Here is a 16,944-nt window from a genome sequence, read left to right on the forward strand (position 1 = left end):
GCATGCCCTGTATCTGGAGGCGGCTGTGGGACCTCGTGTTGCTCCGTGCTGTACTCTTGAAAGCATGTGTGTTTCTTTTTGTGCGTCTGCATGCCTCCCACCTAGCAACCCTGTTCTGTGTCTCCTCCCCAGGGGCAACCCTCCTGCCAGGGACCGAGCCCACAGTGGACACGGTGTCAGTGCAGCCCATCCCAGCCTACTGGTATTACGTTATTGCCGCCGGAGGTGCTGTTGTGGTGCTGGTCTCCGTCGCGCTGGCCCTTGTGCTCCACTACCACCGGTTCCGCTATGCGGCCAAGAAGAGTGATCACTCCATCACCTACAAAACCTCCCACTATGCCAACGGGGCCCCTGTGGCCGTGGAGCCCACCCTAACCATAAAACTAGAGCAAGACCCCAGCTTGCGCTGCTGAGAGCCGAACAGGAACAAGAAAGCAAACAAAACACAAAACAGACAGACAGAAACTAAGACTTCAAATATGTTGCCTCAGTTTTGCACTTTTTTCCTTACCTAGCATACGTGTGAACTCTTAGATATCTCCATCCCTTCTCCATCCCCCAGCCCTCCCCGAATCTTTTACAAACTCTAAACTAATGCTGCATCTTGGATCGCCAGAAGAGACACACCGCCCCTTCACTTCAAAAGTGAACGCTCCCTTTCTATTACTTTTCAAGGATACTTGGGTTGTCAGGTGGGGGTTTATTTTGTTTTGTTGTGTTTGTTTGGGGAGTTTTTCTTTTTGTTGTTGTTGGTCAGCTTCTTTGGGTTTGGGGTTTTTTTTCTCCTCCCAGCAGGCAACCTGCAAGGGAACCTGATGGTGAGCTTGGAAGCTTGTGTGTGAGGCTCGTGCGCATGCGTGCTAAACCTGCGTGTGAGTGTGCATGGGACTGTGTGTGTCTGACTGACTGAATGTATATTTAGAAACAGCCCCTTTTTAATTTGCTTGTTGTTGCTTCTACTTGCACAGGGAATGCTTTTATTTTTGTTTTTGTTGTTGTTAATTTTCCCTCCTTCCCACATCCTTTCTGGAAGGTCTGGGACGTGTTTATGGTGAATGCCCTGATTTGTTTACTTGGGGAAGAGAGCAATGCTTTTTTGTTGCCTTATCTAGCTGTGGCTGGGTTTCTTGTTTGATGGTGTTAATGTCTTGGGTGCAAATTGAGGAAAGGCCAGGCTGGACAGTGGGAATGTCCACCTCAGATGGCTAGAAGAATCCAGAGAGGTCCATAGAGGTTCAAAAAGCAAGATCTCTCCATTTTATTCTTTCTGCAGCCAACATGATAACACAGCCATTGTTTGGAGGAGGGAGGGGAAGCCCTCCTCTTCCCCCACCTACAAGTGAATCTATTTAAAGTTGCCTTATATCAGAGAAGCTCATAATGAATGTTTTGTTTGTATCTGTTAAAGCCAGCCTTAGGGTAACACTAGACTTCAGCAGGTCTTAGTGGATGCTAAATACTGTAGTTTCTTGAGAATTGAAGGTTTATTTATTTAATAAGTATCCTCACTCTGGGTGCTGATGGTTTTGCTTTTACACGGGGAAGGGGGAGAGGGCTCCTCCTTGTCTTTCTGCTAGAAATGTTCAAGGGACAAGTATAGTTCCCCTTTCTGGGTTTGGTTTTCTTCCTTCTGCCCAATCCATAGCTGCTGAATCATAAAAATTGCCCGTTGACTTTCTAGAATGTCAGTTTTGCGTTTGCTAATGTTCTGCTTCTTAGAGCGCCAGTAACATCTAGCAAGCCAAGCCCAGGCAGCGTGCCTGGGGGGCCCAGCTATTGCTGCTGCTTTAACTGGGGAGGCAAGGAGGAGCCTCCACACGCCTCCGACTGTTGAATGGCCCAGCGTATTGTAGTGGAAATGCCTTATATAAATTACTGAATGCAAAAGTGGTTTGAATTTTTAACCCTAATCTGTTTGCAGGCAAAAAAAGTACCTCCAGTGAGCAAGGTTCTCCATCTTGTTTGTGTCCATCTGTGATGAGTGATCAAATTCCCTCTCCCCTTCTAAACTTGCTAGTGCCCATCCCTCCTTTGTCCATTAATATTGCATAAAGTTAATCAAGATGAGCAGCTCTGTTAACTTCCCTGCAGTCTTGAGCTGCCTTTTTGTTTGGGGAAAAAAGTAAAACTACAAACTGTGCTGAAGTGGTATTGGCCCCCGCAGCATAGCTCTATCCCCAGGGGATGTCTGTCAATGGGGGTGTCACTCTATCCCCCTCCTTGCCTTAATTCATGCAGTCACTTTCAGTTCCCCATGCTGGTTGCACAGCAGATTTCAGTGGGATCCTCTCAGCTGCAGCAGCAAGTGTCTGAAAGAAGCAAGGAGTGCAGAAAAGCCCAGGGTGATGTGCCATGGTGCACACATCAGGCGTGGTGGGTGCTCATGGCACCGCTGCACCTGGGCCTGGCTCCCACAAGGTTTTTGAGAGCAGAAGGGACATGCCTGTCCCACAGGGCCAGAATGGACCCGGGGAGCTCCTGTCACCTGGAAGGCAGTGCCATTGAAAAGCCCCTAGAGAGGGGCTTCCAGGGCCAGAGTGCTTTCACCATGAGCCTCCTTATCACACAGCACTGGTGTTCAGTGCATCTGGTTTGGGATGTGGATTCCTATCCCCCTCAGTCAGCTGCAAATTAAAACAGATATGAAATAGTGGCATGTGCTTACTTTCAGGTCAGCCCAAGCCATGTCAGCAGATATTGTCCCGTTTCCAAAGTCAGTTCAGTCTCCCTAGTTCAGACAATTTCACTTTGACCAGGTTCACCCCCACAGACTTAGCAAGTGTGCATTGGTGTGTCAGAGAGGAGAATGTGGCACCCTGTCTTTTAAACCAAAATCACCAAAGACAAAACAGAAGGTCACTTCGAGATTTTTACTCCCAGTTCTCCCCTACTCCTTGAGCCCTGACATCCCCAGCATTGCCCAGTTGCCTGTGTGTGAAAAATATCTTGTGGAAATTTGAAATTCTTTGAAGATGTATTGTGTGGAATGTAATAAAATGATGATATTTTTATACAAATATCTGGGGTTTTTCTTTCTTCTTTCTTTGCTAATGAGCATGCTGTTGGTTGAAGCAAAGCAGAGTTCCAAAACTCTTTGGAGCATCAAGGCTATTCCTGTTAGCCAAGTGAAGCTCCAGATCCTGCCATGTGCAGACCAGCTCCCAGCAGCACAGCTGCTGTGGGCTCCCTGCCTCGCTGCACTCAGGATCGGGCCATTAATAGCAGCTTTTAGATCCATTACATTTGTACCAGTCCTTATGGGAGTTTTGGGAGGCTGGACTGACTCTTGGGATTGTTTGGGGATTTCACCAGTGTTGCCTAAGTGCTAAATTGCTCAGTGTGATTGCACAGGATTTCTCCAGCTGGGACAGGACATCCGACTTTGCAGGGCCCCTGGGGCTGCCCTGGCTGCCAGCTCAGCTGAGCCGCACGTCTGTCCCTGAGCTCAGCAAAAAACGGGCAAGCCATTGGCAAAATTAATAATGAAAACAGCAATGCTTTCCTCTCTGTGCAATCCCTGGTTTTGCCTGTCAGACTGTGCAGGGGACCTGTATGCGAGTGTTTGGACAGATGTATGTCCCCTGCTTTCCCTCCACCTGAGTCCTTCCAACTTGTTACAGGGACCTCTGCTGCAGCAGTTCTGCTTCCCATCTTCCCTAAGTGCACCCTTCACCCCTTCAGCAGAGTCAGCAGCATCACATTTCATGTGAAATATATTTTGCTGCCAGTTTGAGAGGTTTTTCCTTCCCTCTTTATTTTCTTTCTCTCATATTCTTTACCCTGGCATAAAGCTCAGCTTTGCAGTGAAACTTCCTGACTTTACTAGGAATTCAGGCCATCAACAAAAAAATAATTCAAATGTGATCCCTCATACTGGCTATTCAAACACAAGCAAAGCTGAGGACCCATGCTGCTTTTTTGGGTGAGGACTTTTTTTTTTCTGTAATTGTACAGCAAAGCAAATTACACTTGTAATTTGCATTTTGTACACTTCAGCGACTGTTCAAGCAAAATTCAAAACAAATATGCACATGTGAAAAACAGGGAGGGAGAGACTGACTGATGGCTTCCCAACAAGGAAGAAAAAAATTCTGTTAAGTAAACAGACGAAAAGGGAGAAATGGTTCAGGATTAATTATTCTGTACGTGCGCCACAGACAGATTGGCCAGAGAGTTGGGTGCTGCTCAGGCTGCAGCACATCCTAGGCAAGAAAGCAGCTAAAATTAGCATGCTTTGTTTCAGGAAATAAACACAACTTAGTGTGATTCTGATGCAAACTCTTCTGCCAGTAACTTCAGGCATTTAGGTGTCTACTTAAAAAAAAAAAAAGAAGAAGAAAACTTTCTGGGGGAGCAGTGGGGGCTCTATTTTTCAGGGAACAGCACTGTGTCCTGTGTGTCACGGTGAGGCTTTGGGGGTGGCTCCCTAGTGGTATGTGCTGTGATGGTGTCAATCTTTTTATCTTATCTCTACAGTTGGTGTTGTACTGAAGGAGCAGCAGGGAGTCCATGGGCACTCTCTGTAAGCACTGGGGCAAAGCCAGTGCCTAGGGGTGACGGGAGAGACGGAGCACTGACCTGGCAAAGCAAAGGGTGCCGTGGGAAAGGCTGTGCCTTGGCAATGTCAGCGTGCCTGAGATGGTTGATGGAGCAGGAGCAGGCTGCAGAGCTCATTCACCAGCCGCGGGACCGGCTGCACAGTTGGGTCAGCCTCCTGCCAGGGCAGGCACCTGCAGGATGGCACTTGGCAAAGCGACCCCAGAGCTGCTTGTCCCCGGGCTGTGGATGTGAGGTTGGCTTTTCCTGGCTTGGCAGAAATGCCTCTGCTGCCACATCAAGGGAACAAGGTAGAAACCAGGCTGTGCGTGGGGCTATGTTTGGATTTTTGTCCCTCTAGAAACCCTGTGAAAACCTACTGCCATTACCAGGGCCAGCCCCCACTTAGCCCATGTCAGGGCAGCGGCGTGAGGCGTGTGGACAGCAGGCGAGGCCCCGAGGCGAGCTTGGACAGCCGCTTGGCTTTCCGCCACAGCTCCTCCATCAGTGGCTTTGGCGGCTCTTAGCAGAGACTGCAGGCGTGACTGCCAGTGTGAGGAATCGTGTCCTTAGCCACTGCACTGTAAAAACAAACAGCAACCACGGGGACGGTGATAAACGTACCGGGATGCCACAGAGCCGCCGGCTTCTCCCCCAGCTCCGAGCCCTTGCGTGGTGGCAGCAGGGGCCAGTGCTGCCCCTGTGGCGAGGAGCTGCTGGGTTTGGGGTAGGTGAGCTCAGCACGGAGCACAGAACCTGCGTGTCAGGACCTGGGCTGTCCAGAGCTGGGAGTCAGGGAGAGGGAGAGGGAGAGGATTGCTCTGTGTAACGCCACAGTCACCATACCCGCACATGCCACCACCGCCCTTTTCCTTGGCCTGGTGCCGCTGCTGAGGAGAGGTGCAGAAGCAGGGCTGGAGAAGGGGTCAGGCTGCAACAGGGGGTGTGTCTGCAGGGAGGGCTTGGCAGGGTACTCATTTTGGGTAGCCACCTTGGCCATCTGCCATGCGTGCAGCAGGGCCAGGTGCCACATTTTGGAGGGCGGCACCAGGGCTGGAAATAGCTGCCTGCTCACGGCCACCTCCACACCAAACTTTCCCAGCCTGGCTCCATGTCTCCAAGTGCTTTTGGTGGGGGGTCTTCACTTGCCCAGCCATACTTTCCCACCTTATCTCCATATTGGAAGCCCAAGGATTGCAAGAGATCATCCATGTCCCCCTTTACAATGGTTCTGTGCTGTCTGAGGTGTGCACAGTTGGCTACCACCAGGGCAGCCCCAAGGCAATCTGAGAATAAGGTGCAGAGGTTCCTGCACTGCAGAGGAAGGCCGAGCCAGGGAGTGGCAGCTTGTTTGCTTTCTTTAATGCTTAACTGTAGCCAAAGCACTGTTTTAATTTGAAATTTGGCAGGGATTTATCCCTTCTGTAAACTAAAGTAGTCCTGTGTTTCTGAAGGAGTGGGAAAGAGAGAAGTGAGGTAGATTTTCAGCTGGAAATAGAGCAATGGGGGATTCAGAGGGAGTGTTTCTGCGTGGAGCCCGTGCTGCTGCTTTGAGAGGGTGGGAGGTGCCACCCCCGGCCCCCGCGGCTCCCAGCCAGAGGAGCAGCGCTGCGCCGCCGCCAAGCAGAGCGGTGTCAAGGCGAGGCCACGGCGGCTGCTCTGCTGTGTCAAAACAAAATGATGTGTGTTGGAGTCACACTATTGCTGTGGAGAGGAAAGGACTGGGAATGAGCAATGAGAGAAAAGCAAGGATGAGAGCGGAGCCGGGGCTCTGTCTCGTTATGCCAAGACTGGGAAATGTCAATTTCTGACCCCGTTTTCCTAGCTTTGGCTGCATTTAATGTTTCATACCCTCATGGGCACTTGTTTGGCAGTGCAGCGGTCTACCTCCTATGCTCCCTTCACTGCCCAGGATAGCACTGGCCAAGAGGGATGTTGTAGCAGCAGGAGAGAGGGGTGAGCATGTAGCTGGCTGCCCTCGAGTCCTTTCCACAGTGGGGAAACAACCATGTGCTGCTTATTTCCCCAAAACCAGCAATTTGTTTTTCTTCCTCCTACACACTCTGCTTCTTTTGTCCCAGCAGGCACAGCCACAGATATTACTGGGAATTAAAGACTGTAGGAAGCAGAGCTCACAAAGCCCCCATCACCTGGTGCATCACCTTCAGCCCCAGAGGTTGTGGACCCCTGCAGAAAGTGGGGAGCAGGAGCACAGGGGTGGTGGGAGTGCATCCTGGGTGCTCTCCAGCAAGGCTGTCCTGTGCCAGAGTGGCTCTAGGCGGGCAATAATAAAATCTGGAAATTACTGCAAGTTTGATATATTGTTTGGGAAAGGCACCTCCTACTGAGAGGCTCATTTTGTTCAGCCAGAAAGACTCCAAGAGGCACCACAGATAATATGCAAATGCCTGTGTGTAGAGAGAGATGCCAGATGCTAGAGCTCTGCCCCAGGGTGACTGAGCTCCCCCCAGCGACCTGGCAGGAGGCAGCACCTGGTGTCCGGACATAAACCAGACAAAGTCAGACTAGAAAGAAACAGCATTTTTTTTCTTGACAGTTGTCATTTGCCTTTGAAGAATGTGTCCAGGTTCCAGCAATCAGGGTTCTCTCCAAAGCAATAGCTCTTGGCTTGGTGTGGAGGTCTCTGCCAGCGGTGGTGCTGCTGGTAAGCCCATGCAGGAAGGCTGGCATCAAGCACCCGTGGTGGTGGGAAGTACGTGCCAGGCCATAAGACATGCTGAGCTCAGCTTTGGAGAGGTGAGCTGCCCCGGGCAGGTTTGGAGAGCTTTCCTGCAAAGGCATGTGTATGTCTGTGGTGGGACACCAGAGAACCTTGTCTGCTCTCCTGCCCCTCTTGTCCACCCTGGCACCATCCCTCTCACCCCTGCTACTATTTTAAAACAGATGTACACCTAAACTCTTTAATCTCTGGAAATACTGTTTCTCTCCTGCTCTCCCTCCATGTGAGCTCATACAAACATGGTACTTAAATCAGCCCTTATCTGATTAGAATTTTATCTTTCTTTTTTCAGGTCCCATAAATTAGCCTTTTAGCTGGCAGTGCTCTCAGATCCACTAGATAACAGCCTTTCTTGGCATCCGGCTGTTTCCAACATCATTGCTAATATCATCTTTTGGCCAGGACTGGCTAGGTGCTCACAGCTATCATTTGGCACACGGGCTTTAAAAATGGCCTTTCACTCAGGAGAAATCATTCCTCATATTTAATTACAGTTTCCCCCTAACTTTCTTGCTAACCTTTCTCCAGAATGTTTTTTCCCTTTTAAAATGCAAGGTAAGTTGTGTCTGAAATCTACCCTTTAAGGAAGCAGCTTTCCACAACACAGAGCAATGTATGTTTTTCCCATTCTGCCCACCAGCTTGCAGGGCTTTTCTGGGGACTGCTTTCTAAGGGAATTGCCTTCTGTGGCCTGCTCCACTTGTCACTGTATTGCTGGGACTTGTCCCAAAGGAGACTAACTGATGACAAACAGCAGGCTAGATTATATGACAGGCTAGATTCTAAATCATCTCCACTAGGAACTGAACTGAGACCACCAGCTTCAATTCCCACAGACACCCACACAGCCTGAGCTGATTCAGTTAATGACTCGAGAAGCCCCAGTATGGAAAAAGAAACATCAAATTATATTTTTCTAAAGCTTTCCGGAGGGTGTAGAGCCCTGCATGATAACATACAATCAAATAGCAATGAAATGGCATGTGGGGAGCAGAAGAATGAGGGCCTGAGGAAGAAGGAAAATAGTCAAGTAGGAAGATATCATTTAAGCAGGACTTAAGAGTTGTATTAGCATGGGGAATTGAGCAAATCACTAGAAGAGTAAACAGATTCTAGGCTGGGCTTTTTGTATAAATGTTCTCTCTTTTCAAGTTTTCCCAGTGCTCCTTCCTTTCAGGCTGGAAAGAACTGGTGTTCTTTTGAAAGTGTTGATTAACCAATACTTTTTTATTTCTGGCTTTTCCCTCAAGGCTACCCTGGGAAATTACAAAAGGATCAAATTGCTAGCTTGTTCTCACACAAAATTTAGAGCAGCTACAATATGGAATGTCAAATGACTTCCAAGAGCCTTTTTCCACACACAGACTCCTTGGGCAGACTGTCATCTAATTTCGACCTCTGCTCATCTTTGAGCAAGTTTCTGTACAATCTCTGTGGGGTTGTGTGGGTGACATGGATGGCAAAGCTCACTGCTTGTCTTCCAGTGGGTGACTAGCAGTTCAGACGTCTCCACGTGTGAACTGCTTTGCAAGTTATTTTTCCACATGTTTGGATCTAAATGTTTGCAAGAGGCCCTCAGGCAGTTCTCCCAGCCCTAAGATGTTGCCATCTGGGCCTGTCAGTTCGAGAGCTGTTGAGAAATCATGCGAACTCACCACTAAAGTGAGGATTTACAGAAGGCAGCGTGCACCTGTGTTTCTTCGACAAGGTACCAGCAGCCTTGAGTCAGCTTAACTGACTCACTCGATGCAGAGCTCATCAGCAGGAGGGGCAGGTGTTGGGCTGTGAACCTGTTGCCTGGTTCACTTGCAAATTCAAAGAAATCCCTTAATTCTTTGGGTGCAGATACAATTCCACCCGAGGAGTGAGAAGGTAGAGGATGGCAGAGCAGAGGATCGCTGCTGTCAGGGGTCGGGTGGTGTTGGGGCAGCATGGCTTTCAGCAGAGACCCCACTCTGGAAGTGAACTGTATTTGACAATCCAGGAGGCCTTCTCAAGTCCTGCATATCCATGCAAATATGCAGAAATATTATTTTATAAGGTTTTGAATAATTTCTTTGCATGTGGCTTTTTAGGTACAAGTTACAATCTTTAGTTTTGGTTGTTGTAAGTAACTCTTTAAACTCTTGCCATTTTGGCACAAGACATTAGGTAATCTTGGTTCCAACCACAACTACTTCCAAGGTGTGACTTCTATCGCTTTCTAGTCCCTGATTTTTTGCATTCCTGATCATTTTGAGACACCTTCTCAGCTGAGAGCCCCAAATTACAGTTAGCTTTGAAAACTCTTCACAGATTGAAAGGAAAAGACATTTTCTTTTGGAAAAGTGGAAAAGAGCCATAGTAACTGTATGCAGAGAAAATGATAGGAAGACTGCACAGGAAAATAACTTACTTCTGCTCAGATTATAATATGTGCATTTGATTCCTAGTCCTTGATCTGTGCTGAACAACAGAAAGAAATGTCACCAGTAAAAGGAATTTGGACCGGGGAAATGTTAACATAAGGGCCTAGATATGTACACCCATTTGCCTCTCTCTCAATTTCAACCAACTTTTGTATTAAAACATATAATGAAGATACATAAATTCCTCAAATTACTGTGAAGTTATCTGAAACCCAAAGAGGAGCTGGGTCATTGAAGCTCTATATCCAGTCAGACTTATGGGAAAAGATGAAAAGTAGAGTGTGTGCTAAATGGATCCAGCATTAGTGGCAAGTAATGACAGTCACTAAGATCCTATTCAAAGGTGTAAGGGTAATACCCATGATCATGTTAATAGTAAATTATGGCCATTATGGAGGCACCAGTAACAATATTTTAGTGCTATTCAAAGTGTCTGATTTCTTCGCTTTTCGCTCACTCTCTTTTCTTCTTAAAAGCTAGTGGTTTGGTGGTTATGAAATGTGACATAGTTTGAAGATCCTCTTCTCTCAAGTGTGCAAGAGTCTTCATTGACTTTGGCCAAGGGAAGAAGATAATGAGCTCCTCCTCATTCCACAAGGAAGAGCCTTGTAGTAGTTTAACAATTACTTTCTTCTGTCTGGTCTCACAGCCCAGTGACCAGTGACAATGATGCTGCCAAGAAGGCCTAATTTAACAAACAGTGCTTCCCATTTTGTTGTTCTAGTGAACTTTCCAAGAATGGAGGATGACTTCCCAAGCTCTGAGCAAGATTTTGAAGACAACGACGATCCAGGTTGGTATGCAAATGGACATGGACATGGACATTGTCCATATGCACATGGACAATTCAGCTGTGGCAGCTTGTGTTTTAGTATCAGATGTTCAGATTACTCACAAACCTCACCTTTAGTGGTGTTAGGAGTTAGAACACACTGGAGAACATACATTGAAGTGATGGCTTAGCATTCAAAGGCATTGGTTTTCTTTTCCTGTTTTCCAACAGCCAGCGACCTTGCAAAGTCAATGTATTGTATTTGTGTTAGAACAAGTGAAACTGATTTTTTAAGCATTAATTGCTGCTTGCACGGAATTTTGACTTGTAAATGAAGAAAATTAAGTCTGAGACCTGTGACAGATTGATTCCATAGTTTTGAACTTAGTGGCACTGGAAGGGCCAGAATTTTTGTGGGTGTAAAATGCTTGCATGCTGTGTCAATAGTCTGATGTCTACAAGTGAATCAGGGTGCCTAACTTTATTAGAAGTTTGGTGCTTCACATTTCTAGACCTGAGTTAGTGAATCCTGCTAAGATATTCCCATATATCTATATATATATCTATATATCTATAGATAGATAGATAGATAGATAGATAGATAGATAGATATAAATATATATATACTTTAACTCTTGCAAAGCCATCACAACTCCAAGTAAGCAATGTATAAAGGTGAGGGGGGAATAAAAAGTGATCCCTTGATAATAAGTGCCCGTTCCACTGCAGATTACTTTGGATCGGATAGGAACGACACACTGTTCTCTACTAACTCTCCAGGAACCCCGAAGCTGGACAAAGAGAAAAGCTGGCTGTACACCCTGGATCCCATCCTGGTGACCATTATAGCAATGAGCTCCCTTGGTGTCCTCCTCGGGGCCATCTGCGCTGGTCTGCTCCTCTACTGCACGTGCTCGTACGCCGGGCTGTCCTCGCGGAGCTCCACCACGCTGGAGAACTACAACTTCGAACTGTACGATGGCATCAAGCACAAGGTGAAGATGAACCACCAGAAGTGCTGCTCAGAGGCCTGAATGGGTGCCTGGGGATCACCCTTGGCATTGTGCCCGGTGAGGTGGGCTGGCAGGAGGGTACATTTTTTGCTGTTTTCTATGGGAACTGAATGCCATAACAGGGAATGAGGGGAGCGGAAGTGAGGGGAGGCTGTGCTCCTGCCACCAAGTCTTGCTGCTGGGTCACACTCCACCAGGACCGAGTGGCTTTCCTGCAAACCAGACTGTGCTGGGCGAGGGGGACTGAACCCCTTGTTTGTTGGTTCATCTTCATTTTCTGCCAATGTGAGTGGCTGGGATGTGGTAAGGGAGCCTGGTTTACCTTTTGGATGTGAGAAACTAAATGCTGATTGTTGTTTCCCACCTCCTTTCTCTGGTAAGTTGCTGAGAAGGCTGAGGGATTTCTTTAGAAATAACACACACACACACACACACACACACAGATCCCCTGTCCATTTTAGACTCCGTCCAGATATCATTGTAGGGATTTGTGCACTTCACACTAAGAACAGGAAGCTGCAGTTTGCAGTCCTGAAAATGGAAGCATGTCGTTACCTTCAACTTTCCTTCTCCTGGTAGCAGGGGAAAGTGGGATACTGGCTTTACTGTCAATAGTAACAACAGTGCTTTCTGAAATCATTAAGAAAGAAAATAGAAGGGAAACCCTATGTGCAGAAGCACCTCTTTGAGAAAAGCTGAAGAGCCTTAAAGTGATTTCTGAATAAGAGCCATTTATTAAATCCATATCTTTGATTGCAACAGTGGAGGCCTTAATCAGGAAGGCCTTTATTTGAATCTCCCACCTCCTTGAGCCTGCCATTTTTCTTTTTGCTATAATGAGAAAATTGCAGCAAATGAAAGATAGAGCTGGTTGGGTTGCTGGTGCTTAGGCAATGGCTTTGGGAAGTGGGCTTCATTTGGGGTGTGACTTGAGGTACAGTGCTGAAGCCTCTCCAAAGTGCCAGGAAGGAAAAATGAACAGGGAAGGAGGCTGGAGCCATGCCCACAGCCTTGGTGCCCACTGGCACCTCCTCACCTTCCTGATGCTCCCCTTGCCCCTGAAGCTGGGGGGTGTGAGCTGGTGCCATCAGCACTTCTGGACCAAACAGCTGCCACCACATCCCCTTTGGAGCAAAGCTGCGCTGCTCCTGATCAGTAGCAAAAACCCCAAGTTCTATCTATGAGCTTTTTTTTTTTTTTTTTTTTTACTTTGAACAAGTGCCTTAGAAGTATTTTTCCTCCAGCTGATGATCAGTGCTGTAGCAAATAGCAAGTGAGGCCTTCATCCTTCCCCACAAAATGCTCTTCTTCACCACTCTCTGCTGGTTAAAGCCCAGCAGAAATCTGGTCCTTCTACTTTCAAATGGTCTGGCTACATTGTGTGGCAGCTGGTACCTCTCCACTTACCACTGTGCTGTGGGAGAGGAGTGCTATAAAAACAACTGAATGGAGAAAAAGAGTTGAAATGCTGAACCCCAAACCAATGCCTTCATTCCCAGTTCCGTATAGATGGATCACCTCTATCAGCTTGCACATACATAAACACTGGGTTTGCTTTTCCAGGGGCTCTTCAGTAATACCTGACATGTCCTGACTTTTACATTTTACCTGGCAAGTAGTTTGGGTTGTGGATGGTATTATTTTTCTCACCAACTGCTATTGACAAAGATGTGATGTATTGTGAAGCTCAGTTTGCCCAGCCCCACAAACACATCGGGCAGGAGTCCAGGTGTTTGGGGACACAAGCAACATCTGGAGAGGAGATGAGCATGGACACATGAGCAGTGCCACAGCTGCTCCTTGGTGCTGTGGGAATAGGAAAATTTGTCTACTGTTTCATGAAGAGCTCCCTCAGACAATAAGATTTTAGGGAAAAAGCCCTCCTCTGCTGTGAGAAAGGTGCACGTGTACTGGAGGAGCAGATACGGCAGCTGCGTCACCAGCACACCGCGGTTCGTGCACACACGCAGAGATGCGCGCACACAAAGGCCTTCCTTCCTCTAATTCACACTGTGCACCCGACAAAAACAGCAGTAAATGTGTCTCTGATTCTCCTTTCGAATCACCTTATTTCTTTTGGCGTTTTTCACAGACAAATTCTACAGAGGTGTTATTTTACTGTACAAAAGAAACAGAGGCAGTGAGAGGAAATGTACCAGACCATTTCAAAGCTGGATTGCTGCTGCTCAATGATTTCATTCCCTTCAAATCACCAGAGAGGGGAAGGATGAATGGAAAAGGACCATACAGTAAAAAAGCCAATTTAGGCAAACAATAGGTGAAAATATATAATTAAAAAGGTGATGTTATGGTGTCTAGTAGGCGTACAGAGAGAAGAGTTCATATATACATATATTCAGAAATAGTGTGTTTGCACACGCACGTGAATTCTCTGTATGTATCGTGTATGTGACTTATTCCGTGGGACTGACTCGTGTTGATGTGTCTCTTGATCTGGGGCAGGGGAGTACTGCTGACCTTGGCACTACCGTGGCACGGGCCCAGCGAAGCGCCCAGCCCACGTGTCCCGCTGGCCCCTGGCAGCTGGGGCAGGCCCACGTGTGAGCTCGCCAGGCGAGAGAAGGCCGATCATGCTGCACAGCCAATACCTCACTTACCTCTGCCAGGTGCTTTACTGTTCTACGGAAAACTGTGTTTGATTGTAACTTCAGCAGGGAGGGGGCGAAAGGTCATCAGTGCATTCAATTCATTGCATCCTCCTCTGCAAATAGATTAGGTTTGCTGATTGCAATTCCCTCTGTGAAATTCAGAAAAGAAAAAAAAATCGGCATTAATGCCTTTGCTTAAATGGGCTGTTGCCTCCACACGCTTCCCATGGCAGGACATGTTGCTAATGGGCAGGCTGTAGTTCTGGCTGATTTCATTTTGTGGGAAGGTGCTGGAGGTGAGCATGGGAATTAGACCATTAAGAAATTATATGCAGAAATGGAAATTTTCCAAGGTTTGCAGTTCAAGGTATTTGACCATTTACTGGCTGAGCCAGGACTTACGGACTTAAAGAGCTTTTACTGTGATTCTTCGGTGTAACAAACAAAGAAAACAAAACAAAAAATAAGACTGTGTTTATATGATTTGTATAAAAACCTTTTAAAATTACTATTTAATAAACATTATGGTAGAGATGTTTATGTTTCAGTGACTTTTTTATTAATGAAAGAGCAGCAACAAGGAAACTAAACTGAAGAGGGCTGTGGGTAGCAGAAGCCCCAGCAAAATGAGGTGCAACTGGAGGCACACAGGGCCATGCCCACTGCTCTCCTTTGCTGTGCACTGCCTCTCCTTTTGGATTACCCCAGGCTGCGTGGCACACCAAGGTGACATGGGGTTTTAACACAGATCCAGTGCACACACACACAGCGTCTCCTGTCAGAGCTGGGGATGGCTAGAAGCTGCTCTGGCCCAAAAGCAGCATCTGAGAGCAAACCCCAAAGTGGATGCGAGTTCTTTCCTGTCACCCTGTGCCATGGCCCAGTGCTGCCAGTGATCCCAGACAGGATCACTCTCACCAGTGCAGTTTTAGCCTAAAAATAATTTAGAAAAATTATTTAGAACTAAAGTGTACTGGTGGGGGCCAGCCTGTCACAGTTTGTCTACCTTACAAAGAGTACAGATGCTGGTGCCCCAGTGTGTCCCTGTCCTGTTTCTATGAACCTGCCAAAGCAGGCAGTGACTGGGATGAGGTGGTGTTCTGCAGTTCAGCTTCAGCCCTGTTCTTCATCAAAAGATAGTGGAGACTCCTGGCAAACCCCAATGCCAAGCCTGGCTCCACATACTTGTCTTCTCCACCCTCCCTCTGCTCTGTCACACCACCCTGGTGGCAGCCCAGGCCTGGGGGAGCCTCGTGTCTCAGAGGGGTCCTGGTACCCTGTAGCAGGCAGCCAGGAGCCACTGCAGGGCTGCAGAAAGGAGAAGCTATGGGGCTGAACCTACGGCTTGGAAACTCTTGTTTATTTATGGGCACCCTGACAAATGAGAGCCAATCCATCAAGCTCTGAGCACCTTGAGAGCAAATGAAATTTTGCTGCCATCCCCAGCACGGTGACCCCCTCCCAAAGCGTTTGTGTGTTAAAAGAGGGTCTTTAAGCGATGAAGGGTGGCTGGCAGCCTAGATGAAGATGACAGTGTAGCTGCAACCTTGACAGCTCTCCTCTCACCTAGGAATAAAGAACTGATGTGCAGATTGATACCTGGGGGAGAGGCTGTCAGAGAGCAGGACGAGACGGCAGATAAGCACCTCAATCAGTGTCAGACCTGTCCTGCCGTAACACCGCCTGTAAATCACTGCAGTTTAACGGGAGCCTCCGCTAACGCAGGGAGCAGGGAGCAGAGAGCAGGTAATAGAAACACAGCGGGCAAAGCAGATGTGTGCTCTGGCTGAGCTTAAAAGCCTGTGAGCTGGGCTGAAGCTGCTGCCTGGGCTCCAAGGAGAGGCAGGTATCCACTTGAGGAAATTCAAATCTTCAGGCGTTTTTTTTTCCACACAAGTGGAATTGCACATGGACAGGGCTGCTGTGGAACCGGCAGGATGGGGTGGGACCTGGAGTGCCCTGGTGCATTTGTCACGCACATAAGGGTACCCACTGCAAGCAGAGGCTGGACTGAGGGGAGCCATGGGGGTGTTTCACATGGCACAAGAGTAATCAGGGGCTGAGCAGGCTAATAAAATAGATTTCATTATTCTCAGGCTGCTCCAAGATGGGGATCCAGCCACTCCTGCACATCCTCTAAAGCTGATTGCAATTGTGTGTTCACCCTTGCTGTTTCTCTTGCCGCTTCTTCTTTCAAATATTCCTTTTCTTTTGGATTTAATGGGAAATCTTTTCAAATAATGACTTGCTCTCTGGACAGCTGGGGGCTTGGCAGTAAGGGGAGCCATGGGGCTGAGCTAATGAGTGGATTCGTAATTAATTAATTGCAGGCAGGTGCAAGTGGAGCCTCCCGTTGCCTCACTCTCTTCTGTGTCTCTCTGAAGAATGCCTCTGTCTCCTGGAGCCTGGCACTATCACCAGCCATCCAACAGGATTGAGCAAAACCTGGTGCCAGCTTTGCTGTGGACAATGACTTTGGCAGGCTGACTCAGGGAGGCTGGTGCTCCACCTCCTCTCTGTAGGGACCACAGGGAGCCTGTCCATTGCATCCATAATTACCAGGCCCCCTGAACCCTGATGACAAACACCCATAAAGGCACATTCTCTCCATTAGGAAGCTCCCAATGGCCCCTTCCCATGAAAGCTGGATGGCTCTGTTCAATAGCTGCACTGAAAGAGTTCATATCTACCCCCTTTACACCCCAAATGGGCAAACCCACCTGGCCATGAGAGGTGTTGGTGAACCCCCAGGTGCTGACTCCCGGTGAACTGAGCACTGGGGACCTGACTGCAGCCAGTGTCAACCACTGCTGTGTCCCTGCTGTGTCCTTTCAGCTGTCTGGCAGCTCAGTAGAGCCCCGTGGTG

General features: G+C 47.9%; 1 protein-coding gene across 3 annotated transcripts in view; it reads left to right on the forward strand.

The window, feature by feature from the left end:
- The window catches only part of NRP2 (neuropilin 2), an 88,543-nt gene extending 73,931 nt beyond the window's left edge, over window positions 1-14,612 (forward strand). The window contains exons 16-17 of one of the 3 annotated variants that reach the window (XM_021538879.2): window positions 10,409-10,477; window positions 11,186-14,612. In XM_021538879.2, the coding sequence (XP_021394554.2) occupies window positions 10,409-10,477; window positions 11,186-11,490 (374 nt within the window). In that variant the 3' untranslated portion in view covers window positions 11,491-14,612. Of the gene's footprint in view, window positions 1-132; window positions 3,018-10,408; window positions 10,478-11,185 lie in introns of those variants that run through there. The other 2 variants (XM_021538880.2, XM_021538881.2) reach the window with 2 other exon arrangements.
- The last annotated feature ends 2,332 nt before the right edge of the window (window positions 14,613-16,944 follow it).

The sequence above is a fragment of the Lonchura striata genome, chromosome 8 (assembly GCF_046129695.1).
Source record: "Lonchura striata isolate bLonStr1 chromosome 8, bLonStr1.mat, whole genome shotgun sequence".
Lineage (NCBI taxonomy): Eukaryota > Metazoa > Chordata > Aves > Passeriformes > Estrildidae > Lonchura > Lonchura striata.